This window comes from Amia ocellicauda, chromosome 21 (assembly GCF_036373705.1).
Source record: "Amia ocellicauda isolate fAmiCal2 chromosome 21, fAmiCal2.hap1, whole genome shotgun sequence".
NCBI classification, from domain to species: Eukaryota; Metazoa; Chordata; class Actinopteri; order Amiiformes; family Amiidae; genus Amia; species Amia ocellicauda.
Window position 1 is genome coordinate 12,896,067 of NC_089870.1, and position 23,103 is coordinate 12,919,169.

Genomic DNA, 23,103 nt, shown 5'->3' on the forward strand with positions numbered 1-23,103 from the left:
CCAACAAGGGTTTTGCCACCAAGTACTAAGTCGAAGGTGTCAAATACTTATTTCCCTCATTAACATGCAAATCAATTTATAACTTTTTTGAAATGCGTTTTTCTGGATTTTTTGGTTGTTATTCTGTCTCTCACTGTTAAAATACACCTACCATTAAAATTATAGACTGATCATTTCTTTGTCAGTGGGCAAACGTACAAAATCAGCAGGGGATCAAATACTTTTTTCCCTCACTGTACATACACACAGGGTACTAAATACAAAAAAACATTAAGCATTTAATATTCTTTGGTTAATTATTTAGCCATTTTATGTGACACTTTGCCACTCTCCTCATTAGAAAAACAAACAGGTGTTAACAGCATGACAACAAAGGTTTTAAGCCAAAAGAATGAACTGCAAAGAGGGATTTTATGTATTTTTATTGTGGAATTGCCTGCACTGTGCTGTAACAGATTACTATTACCTTGGCACTCTGTTTGTTTGTTGAGTGAGGTAAAGTGAAGCATGCCTTATTGTAGGCATAAATTACAGCAACATGTATTGGGTAAAGGCTAACCCTGCCTCTATAATGGTATGGTATAATGCCTCTTCAGGTTTTTAAGCACTAATTAGCTCTGTATTTTTGCCATGCTGTGTAATAGGCAACAAACTGTTTATGATCATTAGAAAGCAGACTTGTTCACTGTTGTCTCCCTGTAAGCATACCAGGAAAATGTCTTCCTTTCGTTCAATGAGACTCCTCATGTTCTCTCAAAAGCAGCAGCAGCTTTGTTCAATTATACAGAAATGTCCTAAAAAAACAAGACATATAAGCTTCAGATAATCATATTAGATTGTATGTAGATTGTACTGTAATTACAGGAGGGTATACGCAAATTACATGCCTGCATATGCCCTCGACTACACCACTAACTATCCTTATATATCATTAACTCCAATTCCCTCTTGGGATTTTATCATCTTACCATTCCCTTTAGTAACACATATTCCACTTTTCCTGAACATTCAAGGCACTGTACTTGAACTGTGCAGCAAACAATTAATGGCAAGTAAAATGTATCTGTTTTTGAGGGATTTTAAAGGCAAAGCTAATTTCAAAAGACGAATGGAGGAAGAGTCAAATCAATGCAGGAAACAGGGTTTTATGAAACGCTTTAACTGCATCTAATAGCTGACTGTCAGAACCCAAATGTCTTTAATTAGGTGTATGCATTTTATTTCACATTTTTTTCAATACAAGTGCGTGTTTTTTTCAATTATCAAGAGGTCAACTGAGTAGTCTATTTGATTTGGTTTCAGTTCATTTAAATCCATACCATAATCACTCACAGCTACAAAAGTAAGAGACTGTGCAAGTAAATCCCACATTTAAAAAAGGGGGTGGATTGCATCTATGTGATGGCTGAATTCAGCACTGGGAACACTGTGAGGCCCACCACGTCCATATGGGAAGGGAGCACGGCTGTTTCAGTGGCAACGTTTTGCTGGATTAGTTGTACAGGGACCTTTCTAACTCAGGGTCTGCATGCCAGGGAACACTGAGGTAAAAATAAAGTTGTGAAATGGTGATAAGACAAGACAAATGTACAACATACTTAATTACTAAGAGTTAAACATTGAAAACAGTTCTGATTGAATACATACTATAACAGACGTATATTTTACAAATGTGTTTCAAATAATAAAAAAGAATTAGAAATGTGTAAATTATTTCAAATTGTAATGCTCCTATGTAGAGTATCAAGTATCCTTTGATAGTAGCATCATTTAAAAATACAACTTAAATGTGGCATGTTTGGGTTCTGGATTGTGGTGCAGAGGGTTGTGGGTTCAATCCCAGGTGAGGGACACTGCTGTTGTACCCTTGAGCAAAGTACTTCAGCTTATATGTTGTTTTGTAAATTGCCAGTAACAAAGGGTGTCACTAAAATACCATAGAACACCTGTATAAACAATTCTACTTAAACTAGTAGGTGTTTAAAGTAAACCCAAGCTTACTGTCAACTCAAGAGGAAGCAGGCTGTGTCTACCCTGCTAATGCATTACATATTTATTCTTCAGTGTCGATTCATGTCACGTCTTCCTTAAATCAGAGAGAAAAGTAACATATTTTATAATGGATATTCTGGTCTTCCCAGTCCACTGACCTTAACCCTGTGGAAATGTTATGGTACTGGCTTGACAGGGGAGTGAAGCCGAGTGCAAACTGAATAAATATGCTCTGGGACATTATTAGGACTGCACTGACAAAGACTGATGGTGATACATGACTAAAGTTCTGCAAGTTATGGGGATGTGGTACTGTGCCAGGGTTTGGGTTACGGGTTAAATGTGTATTTATAAGTGAAGTTGGCAATTAAATGACAGCCGTACAAGTCCTCTTTAATCTTCTTTTCAGAGAGGTAATACATTATCATACACTGTAGATCCAGGTTTCATGTGGATCCCTTATGTTTGGCTTTACCTTAGTATGATTGTTTGTGTTGCACCATCATTTAAACAATTAAGGGATTTCTTGTTTTGTGTTCTAAACATTTGTGGGATCATGTGATCAGACAAAGCCTACTAATAGAAAAATCCATCAATCAATACACAGACATTAACAAATAGAATGTGTTTAGATCACTGGAGCATACACAGCAATTTAATTCATGCCACTAACTATTTATTAGTTGTTTTTTTTATAAAATAATGTCATACACAAATAAGAGTTCTTGAGAAAAGAGTTTGGGTATTCAGCTTGGAATGCTGACCAAACTATTCAGGAGTAAAATATATGTGTGACAGCTTGGAATGAGCGATCTGGTTATGATATTATGAAATAAATAATAAAGGTACCTACCTGTCAGGGCTTGTGCGAAGCTCTTTGTGAACAGCGGACCACACTGTGATCAACACGCTGACAAAGTGACAAGCCCATGATTTAAATACAAGGCGTGTGCATTCTCGATCCCCCTCTGACAGCCTATTCATTCTGGGGGTGAGGGGCACCAGGGATGAGTCAGTGTGCTTGAGCGGTGTTGCAGTCTGAGCCAAGCACTGCTTCTCCGGTTGCGGGAGAGAGACAGCAGGAGAGAGAGAGAGAGAGAGAAAGAGAGAAAGAGAGAGAGGCCAAGTAGAAAGGGCTGGGCGGCTGTCACTTTTTTTGAATTATAGTTGTGTTTGCGCTGACTGTCCTTTTTCTTCCCCTAGATTGCATTCAGAGCAGAGGAAAAGGAGTCAAGCATCACTGGGAAAGAATGCATTTTTCACCACTGATGACACTAGCAGAAGGGGACGGCAAAGAGATGGAGATCCCTGCCGTGACGTCTCCAGGGTCTTCATGATGAATGGCTTTTAGCTTTCCACCAGCAGCTCCAATATCCCCTACCGTGATTTATTAGATCGCCTGCATTAGCCTGGCTGGCTGCCACTCTCCTCTTCCTAATCACTGTATCAGGATAGGTCGACTTATTTTGTCTGCTTTCGTCTGCAATTCGAAGGCCTGTTCAAGCAACTATCATGGAAATCATTATTTGAATTTGCTGTCTGTTAACAAAAGTCCTTCCAAATGTGAACAAGACAGTATTTTTGTTCCATTTGTATACTTCTATATTTCTTTTTGAGGAACCTAGCCTGTTTGTCAGAGGAACCTGCAGTCATGTTGTTCCTACGTTATATGAGACCCTAAAAAGGTTGTTTTAGCCTTTAAATCTGAGAGTATCGATGGAATTACGCTGAATGAAGTTTTCCCCAAAGTCCCTGTTCAATGCCTTCATAGGACAGAGCTCAGATGTGACTGTCAGATTCTGGAATTGGCTGTGCACTCATGTTTTATTTTCCTCTCATCTTGATGCATGGTCACATTTTTAGTTGTGGGATCACAATGATGGGAAATCTAATCAGAGTTGTGCCTATCTTTATTCCTTCTCTTTAAATTCGTTTTTTGGGGTGTGGAACCACAGGAGATCAGAACTAGAATGCAGGATATCATTTAATTTACTGTCTGTGTTTTGAATTTGATTCAAACCAGAAGTGAATGTGCAGCTTTTGTCCTGTTTTAAAATTGTATGTTGGAAAATAAAGTCACTTAAACTAACCTCAGCCTTTAAAACCACGGAAGGATAAAGTCCCACAAAACCTGTGACATCACCATGGTGTTGCCACCTCCAGACAAACGTCACGTGTGTCTCACAACGATTGTCATCATGACCAGCATGGCCTTTATGGATGCCTACCTTGTGGAGCAGAACCAGGGGCCCCGGAAGATAGGGGTGTGTATCATCGTTCTGGTAGGGGACATCTGCTTCCTAATCGTGCTGCGCTACGTAGCTGTCTGGGTTGGAGCCGAAGTAAAGACTGCTAAGAGGGGATACGCCATGATCCTCTGGTTTCTATACATCTTCGTCCTGGAGATCAAGCTGTACTTCATCTTTCAGAACTACAAAGCAGACAAGCGCAATTTGGAAACAGTTGCCCGTAAAGCCTTGACGCTTTTGCTTTCTATATGCGTGCCTGGGCTCTACCTGATTCTGGTGGCTCTGGACAGCATGGAGTATATAAGAACTTTCCGGAAGAAGGAGGACCTTCGAGGGCGCCTCTTTTGGGTGGCTTTGGATCTCTTGGATATCTTAGACATTCAAGCCAACTTGTGGGAGCCCCATAAAACGGGGCTTCCCATCTGGGCCGAGGGGCTCATGTTTTTCTACTGCTACATCCTTTTGCTGATCCTACCCTGTGTGTCTCTCAGTGAGATCAGCATGCAGGGAGAGCACATCTCCCCACAGAAAATGATGCTCTACCCAGTACTGAGCTTGGTTACCATCAACATTGTCACCATCTTCATTAGGGCCGTCAACATGGTCTTGTTCCAAGATAGCCGCGTCTCCACCATCTTCATTGGCAAGAACATTGTGGCCATTGCCACCAAGGCCTGCACTTTCCTCGAGTACAAGAGGCAGGTGAAGGAGTTCCCCCAGAACGCCATCGCTCTGGAGCTGCAGCAGAACTCTATCTCCCACAACCAGACCCTCCCCAACACAACTGGCGTGCCCCACGAACAGTCGCCCACCCGTGAAATTGTGGACACATGACAACAATACCACTGCTGTTGTCCAGTTCTCTCCCATTCCTTGGAGCTTTCGCCAAGATCACATCCCAAAAGAGCCTTCTCCTACTCCTCCCACCCTTTTCACATCACCTCAAGCCCAGCACCACAGAGAGCAGCTGAGTGATTGATAAAAAAACTAAAAACTAAAAAAACTATGAAATCTCTACAAACCACAATCTCTCTGAGAGGTATCACAGATTCGTCTCAGGAAGACTACAAAGCATCTTGCATTGACTGATGACTTTTTGAAATGCTACTTTTGTCGCGCTGGTGTTTGAAACAAGGACAAATGAGTTCCAAACAGAGCCTGGTATTAAAACAAAACAAAAACAAAAAACACAAACCTGAGTTTTAGAAAAATACTGATTGTTCAGTTCAGCTTATTTGTAAAGTTTAAATGATATGTATCTGTGGGAAATTTCTTTTTTCTTTTTTTTTTTACGAACAAAAAAAATATACTTGAGATTTATTTTTAATGTTGAAGTTTGATTCTCTTTGTTGGTAGTGCAATGGACAGTGTATGTAACATTTATTTTCACAGTTCTGTTTCTATGAAGAGTTGTACAGCCAGCCAGGGGGAGCAAGGGCCTGGAGATGGAAATCTTTTTACTTGTATTGTTCCCTTGACTATCAAGTTTGATGATCAATGTTTCATTTAAATCTGAAGTTTCCCAAAGCTCAGCACAATCTTGCATTATGTGAAAACATGGTCAGATTAAACAATTCCTTCAGATTTCTGCCTTAGTATCTGCATACATTTTGTATGTGTGTGAGGATATAATGTGTGTGTGTGTGTATGTATACGTGTGTGTATATGTATGTATATGGAAATATATATTCACACACACATTCACCCACACAAGCCATGAAAATCATCTGACCAAGCTTTGTGGTTTATTCATCTATTTGATTGACAAATCTGTTTGAAGGTTCGTTTTCTTATCTTTGAGCAGATTATTACTATTATTATTATTATTATTATTATTATTATTATTATTATTATTATTATTATTATTATTATTATTGCTCCGATTTTTTCAGTGGGAAGGTATTCAAATTATCTGTTTTAATAAAATTACATGCAAAATGTATTCGTGTTTGGTTATAATTTGTATTTACTTCATAAATACATATTTACAATTTTTTTAAGATATATGTTTGAATCCTATGTTTCTGATTTTTTTTTTTTATGCCTACTGTGCCTACTGGAAATATTGAAAGATTTATATTTCATTTGAAATGTAGGCCGTAACCTCCAGTTTGGCTGAAAATGAAAATCTTAAAAAGAGAATACAGGGGATGGGGCATTGTTGTTTCTATGGGAACTTAATGAACGCAACTGTCTAACAAAGCTGCCTATAGGCCGTTTTGAGCATCCAACCTTTTTTTGCCGGAGTCAGAGACTCACGCAAGACCTCTTTTTCAGATAACTGGGGTTGCAGTCCCTCCAAAAATCAAGGAAAACCGGAGTCAAGCTCTACTGAATAGAATAACAAAGGGGCAAGAACAAAGAAACCTGCACAGAAGTATATCAAAAGTCACGCTCAACTGGAATACAACCAACAGTCATAATGGAGGCCGGGAAACAACAGGGACCTTCACGCCCAGACCCAAGGAAACAGCAGTGGGGGCTGCAGGGCCTGCCACCACAATATAAAACCAGGAGCGAGTCAAAGGTCACGCTCTACTGGAATACTAAACCATCATTCACAAAGGGGGGCAGGGGCCATTAGGCTCCTGCACTGCCTCAGCCAAACAACAACAGGAGCAGGGCTGCTCTACTGGGAAAGATGCTTCCTTGTTTGTTTTTTCCATTCTTTTCTCTTGCGTGTAGCATATGAAAAACAGGAGGGGCAGGCAGTAACAACTGTCAGTACATCATCCAAGTAGAGACCCAGGATCAGGGCAAAGGCCAAGCTCCACTGGGATTTCCAAATTACACACAAAGTGAGGTGTAGGGCCAGAGGTGCTCATGCATCACTAACAATAAGAGCAGGAGCCAAGACAGGGCTGCACTTCAACTGCTCAATATAAACAAAGACCTTTTCTTTAAATTATTTATTGAATTATTTAAGTATTTCTTTGAGGGAAGTTCACAACAGTGACTTCCCAAACAAACAGCCTACCATAATGCTCAGACAGAGGCTGGAAGACAGGTACAAACATAAGCAGAGGTGGGAGATTGGGAAACACAGGAAACTGAATTCAGCACTGGATTCCCTTAGAGGGAGCCAGGCCTGTCACTTATGGTCTGCAGAACCGTATAAACGTATGTGGTGAGGCCCAGGGTCAGTCAAATGTCAGGCACTGGGATGCACAAAGACTTGTAGGTCATAGCAATAGCATGCATAATCCAATGAGACAGACAGCTTTTGTTAAGACAGGGGCTGTCCCAGTGTCTGCGCGCCATAGGACACAAACAGCTTGTCTCTGGAGTGGACCCCCCTAGTACAGTCTATGTAGTGCTGCAGTTTCCTGACAGGGCAGGTGCAAACTCCTGATTGGAGTGAGTTCACTGTCAAAATTAGCGAGCACAGAAATACAACTTGTACAAGCAAAACTAGACTGACACTTTCCAAACTGTTACACAAAAGATTGGATGTTTAAAGTGACATTAAAAGCATAACTGTCTAGTCTTTTCTAAGCCCTATTGTTTTGTTGCCAAGCTGAATTGTGCTTAATGTGATTTACTGTACTTAAAACCATTGATATCCAAATTATATAAATGACAAGACTGACGTGAAGTTGATATTGACTGTGTCAAGATAAACGCCTGTTCTTTTCTAGGACTGGTAATCCAATCTTTTGTGTAACAGTTTGGAAAGTGTCAGTCTTGTCATTTATAGATTGGATGTAAACGTACAGTACAGTAAGTCACGTTGAGCATTTTCTACATTAAGTGATATTCACCTTAAGTGAATTATTATATGCAGGGCTTAAGGTCGTAATCATATTGTTTATGTCAGTAAAAACATATCCATCCTCTATTCATAGTATTAGGACGTGCTAACTGTAAACATACAAACTTTGCAAAGTAATGGTTATGTTTAGAGCACATTAATCCACGTTCAGCTTTTTTAGACTCTCCCTCTGCTGTCGTGTGGTCAGCCATTTTTGATGAGAATGGAGATTGATAGTGCCGATGATTATCTAGGATTCTAGGTTGCCTGATCTACACATTGTTTTTGAAAGTCAGTGTGAAAACACTGTCAAAAAATAACTGTGAGCGTGTAGAGAGAACTGCAAATGTGTAAACGAGATTGAACGAACACATACAGAACCTCAGATGTGTAAACAATATTGAACGAGCGCAGAATTTAATTCTAAGCATAACATAAAAACTGTAAGTTTAGTTTTGATTGTACAAGTTGTATTTCTGTGCTCACTAATTTTGACAGTGAAATCACTCCATAACTCCTCTCCTCGAAACACAGGCCTGTTAACATTGAAGGACTTTTGGGAGAAAAGCAGGGTTAGGCCAAAGTGTAACCCTGGAGCTATTGCCAGCAAAGCCAGCGCAGGATGAATGCAATGAAAGGGCATGCAGTTCGCTCCAGCAGACACTCTGGCCAACAGAAATACATCCTTTAGCCCTTTGAGCAGTAAGAACATACTGGGCATCAGGAAGTATTGACATACTGGTATGTTGTACAATACAAAGGTAATACAGCGCATATGAAACTATAGACCAGCTTCAACTCAGCTTAGTGAAGCGGCCCAAGCGGGACCTATAAAAGTGTATCAAGCACTACAACAAGACACCAGGCAGGGAGAGAGAGAGAGGAGGCTTCAGTCTGCTACCTTCAAGAACTGGGAGTCCAGGCGATTCTCCATCAATGTGGACATGACACATGGAAATGGCTGCTAAATGGATCCTGAGCATGGAGGAGGACATGCCAGCATCCGACAGCTCCTGCCAAAATTGCAAAATCACTGCAATAGGGCATGTGATCAGGTCGTGTCCTTTGTCCAGACACCATGTCTTCACAGACTGTCAACTATAGGAGTACAGCAACCTCATAGAGGGAACTCTCACTGACTGGATCGTGGCCATGACCACCTCGGATAGTCCTAGAGCTATGATGCACTGCCGTTCAGGTCTGGGTTTGGGTGCCACACATATGCGCCTAGGACAGAAGATCTGCCCTTGGGGTAAGCTGCCAGGACACCCTGTTCAGCAGAGTGACGAGGTCTGCAATCCAAAGGTCTGTGGACCAGCATATGGTGTTTTCAGAGGGCTGGAATTACATCTCAGAATTACAGTTCTCTGTGCAAGATGAGTGTTCTGCTGGTGTAGCGAGGACAAACAGTCTTTAGTACAGAGTGAGTAGCTACTGGACTAAATTAATCTAGTTCAGTTCAACGGTCAAAAATGCTCAAACTAGGCACTATCTTGTTGATCAGATGAGAATGCTAGTTTGAGCAACGAGTTATACACAAAGCCCAATGACTTTGTATAGAATTTTTAATACGGTTTCTCTGTCTGGGGGTGAGCTGCTGGCTGGGTTCAGAGTTTGTTCTGCAATTCAAGCAGCATGAAACACAGACTTGCATTGTGTCTTGATGGGAGCTGTGTATTTCGAGAGCCTGTGAAGAGCAGGCAGATCAACAAATTCAATTGTGCTGATAGGCTTTATTCCAGCTGTGGGCTGCGGCCCGGACCCCCGTGGTACGTTCCTCATTAGTGGATCTCACTTAGGATAGTTACATTGCCTGCTGATTGGCTGCTCATCAGGGAGCTTTCAGGGGACTTATGACCTCATGTCCTCTTTGATGGTGAGATGTGGAGGGGGCAATTGACATCTTCCACAACAGAATCATAGATTTCCATTACATGAGAAAGTGTCAAGCTGGCGTCGAGCAGGCTGAGGCCCCATCTCCTGAATGATGGCTTTCTATCAAGATGTCCATATCCCCCCTAAACTGGATTTAGAGACAACACAGCACATATTTGATGCATTGTATTACCGGTAGAACTGACCAGACTCTGAGGTCAGAGATCTGCAGATGGAGAAGAGTTAAAGAATCACCACTTTATATCAATTGTTATTCATTAAACCAACACAATATGCTGGTCGCTACACATGTCTGATGGAAACAACATCCTGATCAGATATGCATTAAATTATGGAGAGATCAAAATGGATTTTCTGAGGTAAATGGGGAACGTATGACCTAGGAGTCTGCTGGCTGTATTTTTCATGGGTGTCCGCAGTGTTTCAATCTAAACAATTTTAATCCTATGACTCATAAAACGTGCAGAGATATGCACTTAGATTTTTTAGAAAGAATTGAGACTTTAAAAACCACATATGGGTTAACTGTGAAGGTGATAAAAGGGGCATGAGTGGACAACAATGAAAAAGGTAAACCCATGATCAAAGGTCAATGGTCAAATGCCAACGGTCAATTGTAAATGACAGAGGTCTTCAGTCCATTGATTTTCCTGAATGTCTTGAACCAAGGGAGGTGTTATTCGGGGCATGTACTCATGCAAATAGAGAATAGATTTCACCAGCCTGGATCCCTTTGTCAACAAGACTAAAATTAACCCCATAGAACATCCCACCATAATTTATTGACATTCTCCTCTATGAGAATTTCAAGTATTGATCAGCAACTGTATTGAACTTATCCAAATTAATTCATTTTAGCTCTTACAGGGCCCGTACGTGTCTGCCTTTCTTCTGTGTCTTTAGAAGTCTAAAGCAGACATGACATTCGGTTTTCAAAACATTTGATTTTTCTAGCCTTGACACTTTCAAGGGGTTGAGGTAAAAATGATTACATTGATAACAAATCTTCCTGTTGCTTCTGAGAGTTGTCCACTAGGTCACAGTGGTGAATTGGAATTCTACCAAAGGGTAAATTGTTGATTATTCAGTAGCCAAAGAAATTCTTTTAGACTTGCAAATTAATCAGCTTTTAATGATTATTCATTGATTCTTCCTCTTTTACCCATATATGTTATCTTTGTTCAGTTTCAAGGTCTCAACCTATAAATGGCTGCACTGATTTTTCTCTGAACCTTCACAGAGTCCAGGGATCCTCTGCATCTCTGTCACCTGCTTCTATGTATTATTTTATTACCATTATTTAATCAATATTGTAATGAATATGGTGGGGAAGAAGAAGCAGTCTCCACTCGTCATCTTATGGGATTCATTCTGAGAAACATGCCCAGACCCACTCACATTCACCAATATGCTAAGCGTTGTGTTAGCTACCCAGTGGCGCCAACTGTGGCGAACCCCACCCAAACCCCGTAAAATATTTCCCCCGTTTATGCGTGACTACCGCACAGGTCCAACCCCCCTGCCGGTAGCTCACCTATCCCCACACATTCACCCTATGTGATCAATGCCCAACAACCAATAGTACAGCAACATAAACACATGGTAGGGACTTCATTTAGCAAGGGACCCTCCTGCAATCACATGCACAGTGCCCTGGCACTACTGATGCATACGACGTATTCCTACGCCAATATGCAAGGGGAAATAGTCCCCAAAAGGACTAGTCACATACAATTTGCCCAAAAACACCACACATAGTAATGGATGAGGGGTGATACCCCCCTGACACGCTACAATATCTTATTGTTTCACTGTGGTCCTATGGATTCCTTACAAATTGAATGTCTTACAATTTGCGAGCCAGCCAGGAGGGGATTCCTCTATAACCAACAGCTGTTTTGATGGTGAGTATGTTCCATCTTATAACTTGCATGAGTTAAAGTAATAATTTGTTACAAAGTGTGTAGGGAAAAAAAGTTTGACAGCATTTGATTAATCTCATCCGGAGTATAGGAGTAAGGGAACGGAATAGGGATTCCCCTCTTTGCAAAAACATATACTCCATTCACACTGAATGGTGGCATTTTGTTGCCAGCAAGTTCTGTGTGAATGGGTTTATGCCTGCATTTCGACACCAGCAATTTTCCACCTTGCCTAAATGCCAGCATTTTTTCGCGATGCATTACATCAGCTAACTTAAGTAACCAATCAGAATAGGGGTGTTACATTACAGTGTACACTGACGGTAGTTTGTTTAGAGTTATTTAATTTGATTTTAAGGCAGTAATGTCAAACTTTAAAAAATAAAATAAGTTGTTTTGAGCAATGAATCAATTGCAGATCTGAACACCCAGACTTTTGGTATATATAGATGTAACAATGTAACATTTTTTCTAATTTATTTTAGATTATTTAACTTATCTGCAGTATATGTCAAGACCCCACATAATGCCTCTCGTTACGCGACCATGAACCAAGAGCCGAGTCTCATACTGGGTTCACTGGTTCAAATGATCTGTGAGTGCTGGGTCCAGTGACCACACCGCAAAACCACACAACCATTGAGCCTGATGACCTGATCATAGTGCGAAAACACACCCTAGATTGACGAATCGTTTGCATTTCTCTCCTGACTATTTGATCTTGGTTAGTGAGTCCGAACTGAACCGGTGCCCAGCTTAGAACCAATAGCCCAGTAAACACAATGGAATGGAAATGGCAAAACAAAAACAAAAATGATACTCCCTCTATTTTGTCACCACTTGGTTTGCTTTATAAGTACTTGTATACGCAAATAAAACAACAGTATCGTTTTGTTTTAAAATGTTTCGTTAAACATTGACGGTAAAAGATTATATAGATACTGTTGAAATAGCATTGCATTTGCACCTGTTAATACTCCCAATAGTCTCTTTCATCCATAAAATTCTCCAGGTTTTAAAGTTGCGTATCATTTACAGGTAATTCAGAAGAGAAGAGCATCAGACATTTCTTCTCTGTCACTTTAACCAGAAGAGGTCTCAGATAATCAGATCAATGCTGTTTACAAGCCCTGTCACTGAAGCAGCCCTTGAGCAGAAATGGGTGTGTGAGTCAGTGTTGTAAGGAAAAAGGTCCATTTGTTTTTTCATCTTTACAAAATAAGTGTTTTACTCTTTATAGCAATTGTTTTATTTTTGCTTTTCACTTCACTGTGAATCTGGGTCCATTTATCTTTCATATGTGGTGTCTCTTTCAGTTTGTACAATATGTCTCACCAGTCTGTCCTCTACGCTTTGAATTTCTTAGCTTTGAATACACTACCCAACTGTGGGACCTTACACAGACTGGTGCATTTAATCTAAAATCATGTGAACCACTTTTATACACAGATGGAACGTGTTAGGAGTGTCATAGTAAACTTAGTGAATACTTATCTAATGAAGACTTTAGGTTTTTATTTTTCATTTTTTTCATTTGTGGAGTAGGTTGTGTAGATCAGAAGAAACAAATCCCATTTAAATGCATCAAGATTACATGTTGTAACACTCTGGCATTACACACTTTCTGGTCAAGCAGCTTCGGATTCTAGTAATGCTAGAACTCTTGTGCAGCTTTTAGACGTTGCCTTCATTAGTACAAATTAACTTTTTTTTCTCTGGGGCATATGTTTGTGGGTATTTATGGTTTGACAAAAAAGCAATGTCTTTGAGTTTCTTTTTGTTATTGCAAGTTTTTTTCTTTGCTTAAGATCTGCAATATTGAGTGTTTATTGGAAGTTTCAATAATCGTAGAAGCAAGTAATATGTGAATTAGTTGAATCTTTGTTACTCCTAAACATAATTTTCCTGTTTATGTATCCGAAGCACAATTTAATATTTACCCCCTTTTGATTTACCTCCAGTGTTTTTTATTTTGTTTTTGCTGATGAAATATAAATATATATATATATATATATATATATATATAAAACTTTCCTTTTGTTGTGGCAAGTAAACACCATGTTAGTTTTAAGACAGTAACAAAACTATTCCTGTTCTGTTTTTGTATTGTTTTCATACAACTTGTCTTCCTGTCAACCTGTCATACCCCAGTCAATCAAACTATTTTCTACACATCAGTTCCATAAAAGAGACAAGTCTTTTTTTAGATCTTAGTGATACATATTTACTGGAGTCTGTATTTAAACACATATAGTGTCATGCTAGTAGTATCATACCTTTTTGTTATGAAATAACACAATTTCAATTATGGGATAGATGTGAAGCAAAATTCCTCTCTCCCTCTCTGCTTTTCTTTCCTGAATGGAGTCATCCTGTCTTCTGGGCTAGGTGATACAAATCTGATTAATTTGGTATCATTAAGTACCAGCTAATGTCAAGATTGAGAGCCTGTTGTGAAGACAAAGCAGACCAGGACACACCATCTCTGCAGCCTCCCAAACAATCTTGTGAAGTGGAGTGGCAAGTCATAAATCTGCGAACTCATGCAGATCAGCCATCACCCAGTGGCTGGACATACAACCAATCAATAATGGTTGGTACTTCAGGAGCTACTAGAGTCATCCTAATCCAGAAACGAAAATGAGCCTGCAGATAACATAGTTAAACATGAAACTTTATTTGCAATGCATTCATCTAACTGAATTTCGTCCGATCAACAGAGACCTAATCATTTGAAACCTTCAATCACCTTCACCACCCGTGAAAGACACAGAAAACCTCCAGAGTTCTTCCTGAAGAACAATCTTCCACAAGACATTGGAACTGGAACACTGAGCACCGGGACTCGTCACGCTGGTCTTGTGAGCAAAAAGCCTTTTCTTACTTCTATATATATTCTATATACACTCACCTAAAGGATTATTAGGAACACCTGTTCAATTTCTCATTAATGCAATTATCTAACCAACCAATCACATGGCAGTTGCTTCAATGCATTTAGGGGTGTGGTCCTGGTCAAGACAATCTCCTGAACTCCAAACTGAATGTCTGAATGGGAAAGAAAGGTGATTTAAGCAATTTTGAGCGTGGCATGGTTGTTGGTGCCAGACGAGCCGGTCTGAGTATTTCACAATCTGCTCAGTTACTGGGATTTTCACGCACAACCATTTCTAGGGTTTACAAAGAATGGTGTGAAAAGGGAAAAACATCCAGTATGCGGCAGTCCTGTGGGCAAAAATGTCTTGTTGATGCTAGAGGTCAGAGGAGAATGGGCCGACTGATTCAAGCTGATAGAAGAGGAACTTTGACTGAAATAACCACTCGTTACAACCGAGGTATGCAGCAAAGCATTTGTGAAGCCACAACACGTACAACCTTGAGGCGGATGGGCTACAACAGCAGAAGACCCCACCGGGTACCACTCATCTCCACTACAAATAGGAAAAAGAGGCTACAATTTGCACAAGCTCACCAAAATTGGACAGTTGAAGACTGGAAAAATGTTGCCTGGTCTGATGAGTCTCGATTTCTGTTGAGACATTCAGATGGTAGAGTCAGAATTTGGCGTAAACAGAATGAGAACATGGATCCATCATGCCTTGTTACCACTGTGCAGGCTGGTGGTGGTGGTGTAATGGTGTGGGGGATGTTTTCTTGGCACACTTTAGGCCCCTTAGTGCCAATTGGGCATCGTTTAAATGCCACAGCCTACCTGAGCATTGTTTCTGACCATGTCCATCCCTTTATGACCACCATGTACCCATCCTCTGATGGCTACTTCCAGCAGGATAATGCACCATGTCACAAAGGTCGAATCATTTCAAATTGGTTTCTTGAACATGACAATGAGTTCACTGTACTAAACTGGCCCCCACAGCCACCAGATCTCAACCCAATAGAGCATCTTTGGGATGTGGTGGAACGGGAGCTTCGTGCCCTGGATGTGCATCCCACAAATCTCCATCAACTGCAAGATGCTATCCTATCAATATGGGCCAACATTTCTAAAGAATGCTTTCAGCACCTTGTTGAATCAATGCCACGTAGAATTAAGGCAGTTCTGAAGGCGAAAGGGGGTCAAACACAGTATTACTATGGTGTTCCTAATAATCCTTTAGGTGAGTGTATATGTATATTTATATATTAGTTTTGTTGAACTTAGCTTTTGGGCAATTTAAAATATTATTTTAAATGCATCTCTGAGCAGGGGGTGCCTGCTAAGTTAATTTGTATTTGTATTACTATTTTATTCACTGTCGTTATTATTATTATATTTATACTCCACAGGGTTTTTTTCTATACAGCATATACAGCTCTGGAAAAAATGAAGAGACCACTCCAATTTCAGAAATCAATGTTAAGTGGTCCCTTAATTTTTTCTAGAGCTGTATATAACTTCTAGGCAATCACACAGGTTTAAAAAAATAGCCTGCTTGCCTCTCTCAGTCCCCGGACACCCACTTGAAATAGGTTCCTTTTCTGCCACACATGCGATTATAGCCTGCGGCTATGACTATAGTCTGGGATCTCCCTTTTCTCCTACTCCTAGTGCTCTGGGAAGGCGAGTTGAGAATTGCTCTTGCTTGGCACACCTGAGAGCCTGAGATACCATCTCTTCTATTTTCATAGTGTTCGGCCTCGGTGTTGCATATAACTCCTCAGTACCAGGCATTTGCGTACTTCAGTTCGGCCTTCAACCCGAGTTGAGTTTACCGAAGTGTGCCTCAGTACCAACTCAATACCGCTCTGTGTGAGCCTGATGATGATCTCGGTGCCAGTGAGCATATATATGTTTATTTTTTCATAAATACATATTCAGGATTTCTTAATTTTGTATTATTGTAACATTGGAAAAAAATCAGAGCCCTTAAACACCAGCACAGAAAGAAAAAAGCTGTCAATAAGTTCAAGCAATGCTTAATGGAATTTTCTTCTATTCACCACACATCTCAGTGCCAGGACCAATACCCCCCGCTGAACATCGTGTATAATTACTGTCACCCATGTCAATATACTGTGACCCTTTAACTAGGCTCTCCACACCTTTATAAGAACTAACAATGTTTAAAATGAAAGATATATTACAATTATTTTAATTAAAATGGAGCTGTCTTAATGGTACTGTTTGCATCCTTGAACTGTGGAAATATTAATTAAAAATAGGCTTGGATGCAAATGAAAGAAAAGCTTATAGTCCAGTGCATTTAATGTTGAAATGAGTGAAGGTTTTAACTTGTGTGAAGCAAATATGTATTTTGATTTAGTGATGTGTATGTATTTAATTATGTATAATATAAATATATATAATTGAAAAAAAAAGTTTTAGAACTAATCAAGTTTCACTCATACTTGTAAATGTAAATACAACTTCATATATTAAATATGAATTATAGCTGGGTAAAGATCTCCGAATGAAACAGAACCTTTATATGTAGATTTAATGAATATGTGAGATTGAGAATTAATGAAACCGTAACAAGCAGCATTGAAAGGTATGTGACTTTTTCAAGAATGTCACACTGTGAACCTGAATGCATATTATAATAATTATTATGCCGGGAGAGGCAGGAATATACAGATAACCTGCATAATGTTCTACTGCTCTACAGTGGCAATTAGAGAAAGATTATATTCTCCCTTGCTAACAACAGCCCACTGTGTAACATTGAGAGGATGACATCCAATGTCCTTGAGGTTCATAGGACTAAATAAATCCCCAGAGCCAAATCCTGCTCAATGGGAGCATCTTGGAAATGGGTAATGCATGGAAAGAATGTTCAAAGAGAATTCTTAACGTGGAGACTTTCAAGATCAAAGGCAAATTGAAACCTCATTCCAAGATGTGCTTATCGAGAATTGAATGGTATCTTAACCTTCAACATGGACAAAAAAAATCAACAACAACAATAAAATAATAATTCTGTAGCAAACTCCCTGGAGACCAGCAGCAAAAGCCAAGCTGTGAGACAATTGTGATTGGTTTCCTCCGCTTTTTTTAAAAAAACCTAAGAAATTCCAAGAAGTGATTAATTTTCCACAAATAAACAGAGTCTAATAAGACTGAAATTAAATGCTGTACAGCCGAGGTTTTCAGTTTTTTTACTTTAAAATGCTGTTCTTCGGTGATTGGGTGTGTAGAATAATCTTCTGCTATGATTATGTATGGGTTTTTTGTTGTTGTTGTTGATGTGCTTTTTTCCAGTCCATTAATACATAACGTTGACCAACAGACTGCAGTTTGTTTAACGAATATCATTAGGATAAGCACCAACCCCTAAGCTCCAAAGGGTATACATCAAAGGTAGTGTCACAGCTGAGGGGGCTCAGTGTGAAACACGTGATCAACTACGCCACCTCTTTTGTTGAACGAGAGAGGAACTCACAACCCCCTTTGAATTCTCTCCCTGGGTGCGCGATTGGACCCCAAGACACAACAGCAGGAGGTAAGTAATAATAACAATATTTTATTTAAGCAGGTTTGATGTAACATGCACAGGGCATAAAGACAAATGGCAATACCACACAATCAGGGAAGATAACAGGCAATAGATACACTAAAACACGCCTTTAATATTCACGGTGCATAAAAGACTAAAATACCCTAACCTAAAGAACATAAAGAAATAAAAAAGGACCTTATAAAACACGCTATCTATTGATATAAAACTAATCTTCCTGTACTGAAAACATTCACACTAAGCAGCAACAGATTTAGAAGCGTCTCTCTCTCCCAGAAATGCTCAAATACAGCGAAAGGAGTTCACAACCAGGGAAACTGTTAATTTACTTCTGTCTTTTCAGGTAGCAGCCACACAACGAATCACCTACAGGTAAGTGAGATCCCTGCTCTGGGATGCAATTTCTCTTCGGTGCCTCCAGAGCCTGTAGCCTTTTCTATTACAGGTTGTAAATCCCGGGACAGCCACCAGAGGTGGGCGAGGGAGGACAGCAACAGTTAAACAACGCATAACAAACAAAGAGAAACCATAAATAAGATAATTTAGTGCACTCAATAATAATTATTGAAAAGGGAACCAAAAAAAACAATAATTATATAATATGTGATTAAGGCCAGTCACTCCCCGCTCGTGACAGTAGCTTTTTAAAAAGTACCTCTGTGAAGATCTCTTTATTTAGAAGTGCTAATATGTTACCCTGCTCTGCTCTACACAAAGCAGCTCAACACACTGAAGTCAATATGATGATTAAGGGAAGAATGCTTAATTTAATACTTTAATTATTCAATACTTAAGGTGGTATATGTAGCTTCCCTTAAGAAAACATTGGATTTCATAATTCCCATCTACCATTGTATTTTGCTTTGTTCTTTGCCTCTGCCTTCTTCTACTATGCAATAACAATGTGGCAGCTTTCATTCGGTCATTATGCTATTACCAGCTAACACACCACATTCTGCCAATGTTAATACACTATCTCCTTGCCCAGTTGTCTCAATGCTAGTGCCACAACTCTATCTTGTTTGTTGGGTTGCTCTTTCTAAATCTGATCCAAAATTAGTATGGTCTTAATGTGTTTTGCAGCAAACGTTGGGTCAGATTAAATCAAAACATTGACCCACCTGTTAATAGCAAACTACACATCTGTATGTCATAGCGATTACATTTATGACTAGAAGAAAGTAGCATCTTACAAATAATGATGCCACCACTGAGTACAGGTCTGTAGTTTTGTATTAGTGGGTGGGTTAAAGTTTTGATGTAATCCAATCCTTTGTCCTTTTGTTCCCCAAAAGATTTGAAGTTCCTCATCTTCTTTATTTTGCGGGTGTTTCAAGAAATGCTCCAAATAAATATTGAAGATTTTACATTCCCTTAGATAAAATCAGTTTCCTCTGGTCCGGGACTTAACAGAGCTAACCGCCTTCCGGATTCTCCAAACCTGAATTAAATCTCCCTGAAATCATTCTTTATTTGATGCTGAAATCCATGAAATATCCATGTCTATTTTTCCTTAGATCAATGGTTCTAAAAATATACTGCGCAAAATAATATGATGGTTACAAAGAAACATCATCACACATTGATATGTTTGCTGTGTTGCTCTTCTTGTTTAGAGTACCTTAAAGCTCTGCAATAGGACGCTGTGGAAAATCACAGTTGCAATACAGACCAAATAAAACCAAATACGTGAGTGGCATAATGTAGGTGGGAATTCCATGTTGAACAGTCTATTTATAAAGCGTCCCTTCAGCCAAAATTGTGAGAATCATTCTCTCAGATGACCAAAGCAGAGTATGTTACTCTAAACGAGATGCCCCACGATTATGTTTATTTTGGGCATTCTATAATTTAAATATAAATTGTAACTTCTGGATTTTGCCTTAAGATACAAAAGAGTCCTTTTATCTTGTGGTTCAGAGTGCTGAGTGGGAAATCAGAAAAGACTATGGGGTCTCCTGGTTATCAATTCAACAATGGAACTCAAAAACAAATGTTAGTAGGAATTGCATTCATGTGCTGAAGTGTCCAGGCATGTAAAATGAATTAAATTTGAAAAGGAAAAAAGCATTAGCCAGAAAGCTGTTGGCAATTTGAAAAATGGGCTGAAGAAACCAATCTAGCATACTTCTAGTCGGGATTCATTTAAGCTACAAATATTGCCTTCTTGTGAAAATAAAGTGTTTGCTGATCCTTAGCCTAGACATTCATCATTGCCCTGTTATAGCTACACTGCCTAACTCCTTGAGTGTGGTAATAATGCTATTTTTTATTTTAAAAAAATCTAAGTAATAGGGGAGAGACTTTTGGGACTAGTAAATGTTTAAGCAATGCAGCAAACATGCTTATCCTTTTTCTCAAACTACATTTCCTCTGCTTAATGTAGCCACAGCTCTTTTAATTCATTTGTGCAGCAAAATGTCTGATACATTCCCGTTAACTTCCTTCAGCCATCCCTGTCTTCCAACTCCAATTTTTAGTGTTTTTTTATATTAGCAAACAACATCTGTAGTAGTTTCTCCCTCATATTTTGACATATATACATATTTTGTTTTATATATAAATGAAGGGAATTAAAACCTATATATATAAATACATTATTTATTCACAATTATTTCATTTATATGATCCTAAATTTAAATGTTTTACACATATTTGATTTGTGCATCAGCAGGAAAAAAGCCTTATCTCTTATAATACATCAAAAACAGTTTTCCCTAACAATAATTTAATAATAATCAGGTGTGACAGGAAGGGGACTCTGTTGGCTGTAATATGGCTGATTGTGTAAACTCTGCATTGACCAGCTGAAATCAGGAGATAGTACTGTACCAGTGAAGGAAAGCAATATTCTGTAAAATTGTTTTTGTGTGTGTTATTTTTGTCTCCTAATGACATGAGACTTTACACTGATATGTTTCTGTGAGTACTTTTAAAGCGTGTAACTACCATCTGCAGGGCTGGCAGCAGAATAAAACTTAAAGATGGGAAGGATGCTTGCTGAATCAGGCTCAGAGTTTAGGCAGAACAGTGTTCAATTATCTCCACCACTGAGAGAGGATAGAACAAATCAGAGACTAAAGTAAATGAAGCATCAATTGTAACACAGTGCTACCACTACTGAGAAAATAGCAGATTGTTGGTCGTGTAGTGCCCAATTATTAAGTAACCTTGGGAGTTTATAATGCACATTAGCGGATAAATGAAAACCTTGCTATTTACATAATTTAATTCCTCTGTTTGAAATGAAAGTGCAGGTATGTGCTGTAAATGTATAATAGGGAAGGAGACCAATAAACACGCAAGCCAGCAGTCAATAATTTTAAAGACATCTGGGAAATGTCTTGCCCTATCTCTGCTGCTGCTACTTACATGCTGCTTATCAAATAGGGCAGTCATTTGGCCTCGGATTGGTTTCATAGACTCCCATATAAACATCTTCACAAATAGTTTTTAATAAGCACTCTAAGGTATCTTTTTGTATAAAGAGAAAGCAGTGCTCTGTCATTTTTAGCCATTCATTTTCCAAATAATGAACAATCTTAACAACGGGTATCAAATAATACACCAGAATTACCTCAGCCACATAGCAGAAAAATGCAATTAGTCTCACCAGACATGGGGGAATTCCAAAGAAAAGCTGGTGGTGGATTAGTCCTATGACTCCTAGTTTGTATATTACATTTAACCCTTACAAATTTCATTCCCAGTTATTCCAATATGGCACTAGAACCTCTTCAGAATATTTATATATGATTTAATGAGTCTGTCCCACGCTGCTTACAAGAAGCAACGGTCAGTTTAAGATAACCAAATGAGACATCGCTGATTTTATCTTTGGTTCAGCTAGGGTTTTTAAATGTCAAGCTCTGGAGTTTCCCAGGATTCCCAGAATCAGAAAATATTTTTCTGCAAGTGGACATTGATTGAAGAGGTTGTCTTGCTGTGGAACAGGGAGGCAGGTATGATTTTGTACCCTGCTGCAATCCTCTGTCACTGCAAGCACCTAGCCAGCAGCAGAATATGCTGCTGTTGTAAAGCAAACTGAGGATGCTCTATCTGCCTCTGCCTCTTCTATCTGCCAATTTTGTTCTGGCACTGGGCTTTCCTAGCTGGCAAGGCAGTACCATAGCCTTTAGTTAAACCTTTGATCTTCAAGGAGTAGATTATGTCCTGCATTGCAGACATAAGCCTTGGCCACTGTGAGGGCCAATGTGTCTTTAAAAATTATAAAATCTTTCTGTATATGTATGTATACACGGATATGTTCTTCAGCTAAATCTGTCTCTCTTACTGTCTCTGTTTCTATTTATATATATACAGTACATAAATATGGAGAAAAAAATGTTATGTGTGATTTAAACCTACTGTACTAATTTCTGTTTCTCAATTTCTTATTTGTACACAGCAGTTTAATCCTTTCTCATACATTTTTTATCTAATTTATCTACCCATCTATCTCTCCAGTGCCTGTAGAAAGTCTACACTCCCTTAAATTTTTCACATTTTGTGCCTAATTTAACACATTAAAATTTTGATATTTTTGCACTTATCTATAAACATACTCCACAGTGTGAAAAAATATATATATATTAAAAATAAAAGCTGAAATACACTACATGGCCAAACGTATGTGGACACCCCTTCTAATTAGTGGATTCGGCTATTTCAACACCCATTGCTGACAAGCACTCAGCCATGCAATCTCCATAGACAAACATTGGCAGTAGAATGGGCCACACTGATGAGCATAGGATGTCACCTCTCCACCAAGTCACTTTGTCAAATTTTTGCCCTGCTAGAATTGCCCCGGTGAACTGTAAATGCCAGTAAGT

The 23,103-nt window shown here is 39.1% G+C and overlaps 1 protein-coding gene across 1 annotated transcript; it reads left to right on the forward strand.

Moving 5' to 3' along the window:
- Window positions 1–3,202: 3,202 nt before the first annotated feature.
- On the forward strand, window positions 3,203–5,997 carry tmem121aa (transmembrane protein 121Aa). The gene has a single exon (XM_066694250.1). It carries the CDS (start codon window positions 4,137–4,139, stop codon window positions 5,073–5,075), a length of 939 nt encoding a protein of 312 aa, XP_066550347.1. The 5' UTR covers window positions 3,203–4,136; the 3' UTR covers window positions 5,076–5,997.
- The last annotated feature ends 17,106 nt before the right edge of the window (window positions 5,998–23,103 follow it).

Bases quoted from the DNA above. Each gene is read 5' to 3' on its own strand.
- tmem121aa (XM_066694250.1), top strand. From the start codon at position 4,137: ATGGTGTTGCCACCTCCAGACAAACGTCACGTGTGTCTCACAACGATT.